This window comes from Capra hircus, chromosome 25 (genome assembly GCF_001704415.2).
Source record: "Capra hircus breed San Clemente chromosome 25, ASM170441v1, whole genome shotgun sequence".
NCBI lineage: Eukaryota > Metazoa > Chordata > Mammalia > Artiodactyla > Bovidae > Capra > Capra hircus.
The window spans coordinates 36,413,967-36,422,097 of record NC_030832.1 but is presented as its reverse complement, the minus strand read 5'-3'; the positions used below and the strand labels follow the sequence as shown (position 1 = coordinate 36,422,097).

Genomic DNA, 8,131 nt, shown 5'->3' with positions numbered 1-8,131 from the left:
CCCCCCTGAGGTGAGTGAAAGTCACTCAGTTGTGTCCGCCTCTTCGGGACCCCATGGGCTGTAGCCTGCCAGGCCCCTGTGTCCCTGGAGTTCTCCCGACCAGAATACGGGAGTGGGTAGCCTCTCCATTCTCTACAAGACCTTCCCAACCCAGGGAGCAAACTGGACTCTCCTGCATTGCCAGTGGATTCTTTACCAGCTGAAGAAGTGAAAGCTGCTCAGTCGTGTCCGACTATTTGCGATCCCATGGACTTTGCTCTAACCAGCCAGGTTCCACCGTCCATGGGATTCTCCAGGCAAGAATACTGGAGTGGGTTGCTTTGCCCTTCAACAGAGGATCTTCCTGATCCAGGGATGGAACCTGGGTCTCCAGCATGCCAGGTTGATTATTTACATCTCAGCCAGCAGGGATGCCTTTAGCACCTGAGTTACCAGGGAATTCCTACCCTCAGATGCAGATCCAAGTGTTGATTGGTAACCCACCTCAACATTTCTAGACATGAACGTTAAGTGAATGTAGAAGTTGTCACCTGAGAACGACCCAGATAATTCATGAGACTGCTAAGAGTTTTTGCTTGGACAAGAGAAAATTCTTCCACTGAATAAAATTTCCAGCATGGTGGAAAGCAAATCGATTTGTACTCAGTTACTTTCCAAAAAGTGCTTCTCATTTAAGTCATGGATACAGGCACAAAGATAGTCAGCAAATAGGAGGCACGTAAGTCAAAGGATGCTATGACCACATAAGGTCCCTCCCAGTGTTTCAGGGATCCTTGGTACTTCACTGGTGCCGTGACCGTGAGGATGATGGTGGTGATGGACCTGATGGTGATAAATTGGTTGGCTCTTATTTTCCTAAACTCTTTTAAATTTTTTGATGTTAATAAGGTAATTTTGAGACGAGTCCTTTCTCACCCACCCAGTGAATGAGGTTCATGTGGACCTAATGCTGGGCTTGCAGTAGGGCTTCATATGGTAAAATAAATCCCCGCTTCATATGCTCTCCCAGCCCCCAGGGAATAGGAAGGAGATGCAGATAGGAAACTCTCTCTTTTCTATCACAAGAGATCAATCGAAATCTGCCTACTAAAGGTACCCTTGATCCCTGTCAGCTTTTGCTCACAGTATTTCACCAGCTACCCTATTGTCGTCACTTACCTACACCTCCTGTCTGCACTTGAGAGCCTAGCCCGTTGGATCTACCCTCCCCGAAACCATTCTGATTGTCCTATGTTTCTCAGCTAAGCAGATGCCTTTATTTACAGAGGGAGAAAGGCCCCAACCAAGGGAAGAGATTAGACAGAGGCTGATAGACCAGAATTTAATATCTGGGAGAATTCAGGGCTCAGCTCTCAGTCTAAGGTGGCAAGTCTCTGTCGATTAGTGTGGTGGTGGAACACACGTGGGCAAACTTGCTCAAAGAGAGAGATTCTATCAAGCAGAGGTGAGAAAGCTTACTTTTACTGGCACAGTAGCATGGCAGTAGGTGGGGTTCTCAGGCGCTGGGATTAGGGGCTGGGGGCGGGGGCCAGGCTGTGAGGTGGCGAGGGGTGAGGCCAGGGCTAGATGAAGGTGAGGCGAGTAGAAGCCGGGAGGCCGCAGCTCTCCTTGTGCTCCTCAAACAGTTGCTCCAGAGCCTTCATGTAGAGCCTGTGATAGTGGTCCACCTGCTCCTCGGTGGGCTGCGGGCACTGGGGCACCGGGATGGGGCGGCCCACTGCAGGGACAGGGGGACACAGGTCGGGGAGGGGCCTCGGCTGCATGCGCAGCTGATAGTGGCCTTCTTCCTTGCACACAGGCGCTCACCCACAGTGGTGATGGGTCTGGCGAGGGGCAGCAGGCCCCAGGACTTGGCTGAGAAGAGACCACGGCCCCAGAAGATACAAGGACAGCAGCTCAGGAGCTTCTTGATGGTGACTTGGAGCAGATGCTGCCAGGAGTCTGGGGCAAAAGCCTTAACTCTGAAGATGTCATTCTCCCCAAAGGAGTACACGGGCACCAGGGAGGCGCTGGGAAGGGAGGGGTAAGAGAGAAAATGGCTGGGCACATCAGGGGCTCCAGGAGCCCTCCCAAACTCCTCCCCCATAGGTTCCCACTTTCCTAGGCATTAGCAGCAAATGATGGTTCTACAAGAAAGATCTGGATGAAGGGATTTTCTTTCTTAAGCCCAGTGTGTCCTGGACCTTCTCATATTTATTTTCTCACACAGTCTCAACTACAACGTGGTAGCAAGGCGGGCCTTAGCTCTGTTTCACAAGTAAGAGGTGTGCAAGGTCTTGCCTGTGAGGGGGCATCATAAAAGAATGGGAGCCGAGGGCATAGGAGCCCCCAGGGTCCAGCGCTTCGCGCTGGGATCCCGTCTCTCTCTGCGTGGGAGGAAGCCTGGGGAATGGGCACCAGGGCTGGGCACAGAGCAACACCCAAGGTCTGCCTAGAGTGCCCTCTAGAGGTGGGCGCGGTGGAAGCGCTGGGGACACACCGCCCGCCTCCAGGGAGCCGAAGTGTACAGAGAGTGGGTAGACGGCCACACACGGTGAGGTTCTGACCACTGAAGGCAGCCCCGGCTGGGCCCCCGCTCACCCGTGCCTCAGTGCCAGGCGGACGAAGCCTTTCCGATTCCGGAGAGTGAGGCAGTGCTCCCCTGGGACTGCATACAGGGCCTCATTGGCCCCTCCGACCACGATGACCACAGCCCTGCCCAGCTGAGATTGAGACAGAACATAATCCAGGCTCTGACGGTTCACAGAACAGGCTCCTGTGGGCATGAGGAGGTTGAGGGACAGTTGCTACCCCCTCACTGGCTCCATTGTCCCTCTGCTGTTCCTTTGGCACACTGAGTATTCGACATCATCCCATTCTCTCCGAATTCCCTACCCCTGTGCCCCCGTCCACGTGTCCCACAGTGCCTCTCCCAGCAAGGATGCAGGACGCTTGGGGCCAAGCCACCCCCGACCCCCATTGTGAACCAGGCCAAGTCAAGCCAAGTGCCTGGGGTGGGTGGTGACCGGGGGTCACTCTGGCCAGACTGGGGTGGGGTCACCCTCTGTCACTCAGCTCAAACTCACCACAGGACAGAAAGTACTCTCGATGGCCTGGCAGGTACAAGAGACAATTCAACACGGCCATTGAGAATCGAAGCCCTGGGAAGAGCTGCGAGAGGCCAGTGCCCTCCGTGGCAAAGTTACAGACGGATCCGACGGCTATGACCCCATGTGGGTGGGATCCTAGAACGTAGTTCCTGTCTGGGGGCAGCTCTGCTGTCTTCACCAGCTGTGGCGGCAGGGGGCAGGATGAGGGCAAGAAAACAGAGAAGGCAAGAGCCCAGCTGAAAGGGCGTCCCTCCCCACCAAGATCTTGAGAGCTCAGGATAAGATGGGGCCAAAGGCACGAGGGTCCAGTCTGGAACACCATCCCACCCCCTGCCCCGTTACCTGAACGTAAGCAGCCAGAGGTGAGAATCCATCATGGGGAGGAGAGAGGAGGAGGGAGGTAAGGGAGCGGGAGGAGTGGAGCATCCTTTGGAGGGTGACCTGTTACCTTAAGGGGGAAATAATCGCTCAGGTGTTTCCAAGCACTCCAGTTCTTCAACCACTGATAACGCCTTCCACCTTGGGCAGAGAGATAAGGGGGGCAGAATCACTGCAGACACCATTTATCACCTCCTTCTACCCAGGCCCTTGTTTTTGCTGTTTATTGCTAACTGGTGTCTCTCTGTGACCCCATGGACTGCAGCATGCCAGCCTTCCCTGTCCTTCACTATTTCCCAGAGGTTGCTCAAACTCATGTCCCCCGAGTCCATGATGCCATCCAGCCATCTCGTCCTCTGTCACCCCCTCCTCCTCCTGCCCTTGTTTAGCACTCACCTTGCTGGGGTGTGTCCCAGTCCAGGAATAACCATACCAAGTAGAGAAGAGAGAGATACCAGAGCGAGGTGAAGAGGAGGAGGAAGCCAGCAAGGGAAAAGAAAAGGCCTGGGGAATGGTGAGAAAGGAAAACGATTTAGATTGTGATATCGCAGTGACTTCTCCCCTCTCCCCTCACCAGTGAGATCGTTGCCTGTCTCCCTGCTAGACTTTGACACGTCCCTCCCTTTGCCCTGGGCTTCCCTGGCAGCTCAGTTGGTAAAGAATCTGCCTGCAATGCAGGAGACCCGGGTTCGATTCCTGGGTTGGGAAGATCCCCTGGAGAAGGAAATAGCAACCCACTCCAGTATTCTTGCCTGGAGAATCCCATGGACAGAGGAGCCTGGCGGGCTACAGTCCATGGGGTCGCAAGAGTCAGGCACGACTTAGCGACTAAACCATCCCTTTGCCCTGGGCTTCCCTAGTGGCTCAGATGGTAAAGTATCTGTCTGCAATGCAGGAGACCCAGGTTCAATCCTTGAGTCGGGAAGATCCCCTGGAGACGAAAACGGCAGCTCACTCCAGTATTCTTGCCTGGAAAATCCTATGGACAGAGGAGCCTTGTAGACTACAGTCCGTGGGGTAGGGAAGAGTGGGACAGGACTGAGAGACCTCACGTCCCTCCCTTTGCCCTGGTGGTCCAGTAGGGGTTGCTCCAGCCTTCCTCCCTCTACCTTCCCCTTTTGCCACCTTCCCAGCTGGACCCCTGCCTGGCTCCCCTTACCCAGGAAGCAGAAACAGAGCACATATTGGTAGGTGCTCAGTACTTCTAACCACTGTTTCTTTAGGGTTTTCTCGCTGGGGGTGGGTGGTGGGGTGGTGGAGACTCCCAGGTGCTCCCCTTCAGCCATCAGGGCTCCCAAACCAGGAAAAATGGGACGAAGGCTTTGGTTGGAGCACAAGAAATCTTTCTGGTCTGAGTGGCCAAGCTCTTGGAGCGTCCCAGGATTGCTTGCAGGGGGCTGTGTGTGTGGGGAGACTCTCTCATCAGAGCCCCAGAAGTCTCCAGTCCGCTCTCACTTATGAACTTCTCCAGTGGGTTGGACTGGGCTGGTCCCTTCTTGCGACTGGGAGACGTACTAGGGGGCGTGCCCTGGAGGCCCAGCCCTCGGTGCATTAGAAATCATTGTGGGCGGGAGTGCTTCTTTTTGCAGAAGAAGCCAGAGAGCCCACCGACTGGGTCCCAGCCCTGATTCTTCCTGGACGAGCACACCCTAGTGTTTTTGAGTCTGGGAGTGTCTAGGCCACTTGGACGGAGAAGGCAATGGCGACCACTCCAGTACTCTCACCTGGAAAATCCGATGGACGGAGGAGCCTGGTAGGCTGTAGTCCATGGGGTCACGAAGTGTCGGACACTTCCTGAGCGACTTCACTTTCACTTTTCACTTTCATGCATTGGAGAAAGAAATGGCAACCCACTCCAGTGTTCTTGCCTGGAGAATCCCAGGGATGGTGGAGCCTGGTGGGCTACTGTCTGTGGGCTCACACAGAGTCGGACACGACTGAAGCGACTTAGCAGCAGCAGCAGCAGCAGGCCACTCGGAGGCGTTAATTAGCGCCGGTATCTCAACCCTGAGGAGAAACACACCAACACACAAGTTTATTCCCAGGTTGAATTTCAGTCGCCAGCCACACTCCTCCAGGGGCCTGAGGCCAACTAGATGAAGAGGAGGTGTCCGTGGGCGGGGACCGGGTAGCACGGGGTCTGATCTTGGAATAGCTGCGAGAGCCACTCAACTGAGACTGGAGACCCAGAGCAGCGCGTGCGCATGTGCTGAAGTACCCCTTCCGCCCCGACAGCCCACACAGTTGTACCGGGATGGCGGCCATGACTTTGGGCAGAAGAGGATCAAGAGGGGTGATCACTGAGATGCTTTGAGGTGCCCTTCCCTCTCAAGGGATCCAGTGGGACAGAGTTCGGGGCTGGTGGGTTGGCCAAATGCCAGCCTGGGGGCGGGGCTGGCACCAAGTATTCAGGCCCCAACCTGTGACCTTCACCTCCCAACCATGCAGGGGCCTTGAGCCAGGGAGCAGGGAGTGGGCTAGGGAGCCTGGGAGCAGAGCAGGCAGAGGTTTCATGTGTGGAAGGGCAGGAGGAGGCCCTGGGGCCTGGAACATTCGTAGAGCCACTCTCAGCAGTGGCCCAGTGTTTCCTGTGTCTTTCCACCTAGAACTCCGGTGCGTTCAGAAACTGTGGAAGGCCTCATTCTCCCCCAAAGAGAAGACTGGCACCGGGGAGGCTCTGGGGGCACAGGGGACTCCTGACTCCCGGGACCCAGAGGCGGGGCTCCTCCCCAGCAGCCTTGCCCCAGAGGCTAGGCCCGGCTACCAACCACCCCCCACCCCCCTCACCCCCCGGGTTCCTCACTGGTGTTCAGTGCCAACTTGGCAAATCCCTTCTGATTGCAGGTCTGCAAGCTCAACAATCTGATCTGGGATCTGGGCATTGACTCCAGCTGGTCCCTGGGCTCTCTGGGCCAGAGGTCTGTGCCAGTGGGGCTTGCCTTATGGGTGTGTACCCTGAATAGCGGGGCTCCTGTTTAACCCCGGAGCCTGACCCTGAGGGGTAGAGGATGTGCAGGAGGCTTTAATCCCTAAGGAGTAGCTTAGGCCCCGGTGGAGAGACCTCTGGGGACATGGCTTTTTCAGAAATGCTAAGAACTGGGGAGCCCCTCTAAGAGAGAGTCCACTGGGCTGGGCACACCCTCAGGTGGACTGGGGCTGGTCCTCACGATGACCATGGCCAGGTCAACAATGACCAGAGGTGGTGAACCAGCAGCTTTCAGGTCAAGGAAAGTGTTCTTTCTTGTTGTTGTTGTTGAGCTCCGCCTTGCCGTGTGGGATTTTACTTCCTGACTAAGGACTGAACCAGGGCTCTAGGCATTGTGAACTCACAGTCCCGTCCATTGTACCACCTGGGAATTCCTGGATCATCACTTTTTAAAATAATTTTTTAATGAAAAGCACATTGGACTTCCCTGGTGGTCCAGCACTTAAGAATCTTCTTGGGAAGGCAGGAGGTATGGGTTCGATCCCTGGTCAGGGAAGATTCCACATGCCATGAGGCAACTAAGTCTACGTGCTACAACTACTTAGCTGGAGCCACAACTACTGAAACCTGAGCATTCTAGAGTCTGTTCTCAGCAACACGGAAGCCAGGGCCCGAGACGCACGTGCACCGCCAGTAGAGAGTAGCCCTGGCTTTGGGCAACTAGAGAAAGCCCGGCATGTAAAAGCAAGACCAATGCAGCTAAAAATAAAATAGAAGAAAATAAAATTTAAAAAGTATTGCAAATATTTCAAATTATGTGTTTATCATTGGCTGTGCTGGGTCTTTGTGGGTGTGCAAGGCCTTTCTCTGGTTGCAGCGAATGGGGCTACTCTGCCTTGCTGTGCATGGACTTCTCATTGTGGAGCCTTCTCTACTTTCAGAATACAGGCCCTAGGCTCACGGCTTCAGTAGTTGTGGCTTCCAAGCTCAGGGGCTGCGGCTCCTGGTCCCCACAGAGATTCGGTCTCTGTGGCCTTTGGGCTTAGTTGGTCCTTGGCATCCTTAGCTGCTCCGTGGGATCCTCTCGGACCAGGGGCCCCATCTGCGTCCCCAGCACTGGCAGGCCGGTTCCCATCCACTGGATCACGTAAAGTCCCTCACGATATTGCACTGGGGCCACGCCTGTGATGATGATGGTGGTGGTGACGGACATGACAGTGATAAATTCATTGGCTCTTCTTTTGCCAAACTCTTTGAAAGTTTTTGATCCTAATAAGTTAGTTTTGCCAAGAGTCCCTTCTCACTGAGTGAATGAGGTCAGGTGGACCTAATGCTGGGCTTGCAGTAGGGCTTCATATGGTAAGATAAACCCCTGCATCACGTGAGCTCCCGGCCCCGAGGGAACAGGAAGGATGGGAGCAGAGGCAAAAGGAAGCTGTGTACTTAACTCTTTCTTTCCTATCACGAAGGCTCATTCCAACTCTCCCTTCCGAGAGGTACTCTTGATCCATGTCAGCTTTTGTTGACAGTATTTCACCACCTACCCTATTGTCTGCACCCACCTAATCCTGTCCACACTTCAGAGAATAGTTCTTCAGGGATCTACCTTCCCCAATACCATTCTAGGCCCTATAACTCTTAGCTAAGCAGATGCCCTTATTTAGAGGGAGAAAGGCCCAGCCAAGGGAAGAGATTAGGTGGAAGCCGAGAGAGCAGAATTCAGTTTCTGGGGGCAGAA

At 54.7% G+C, this 8,131-nt stretch overlaps 1 protein-coding gene across 1 annotated transcript; it reads right to left on the bottom strand.

Moving 5' to 3' along the window:
• Positions 1,446-4,932, bottom strand: LOC108633223 (2-acylglycerol O-acyltransferase 3-like). Its single transcript, XM_013976798.2, has 7 exons — positions 4,627-4,932; positions 3,864-3,971; positions 3,538-3,608; positions 3,066-3,270; positions 2,581-2,755; positions 1,807-2,009; positions 1,446-1,717 (listed from the first exon to the last, which is right to left on the bottom strand). The coding sequence occupies exons 1-7, from the start codon at positions 4,751-4,753 to the stop codon at positions 1,563-1,565; spliced, it is 1,044 nt and encodes a 347-aa protein (XP_013832252.2). The 5' UTR covers positions 4,754-4,932; the 3' UTR covers positions 1,446-1,562.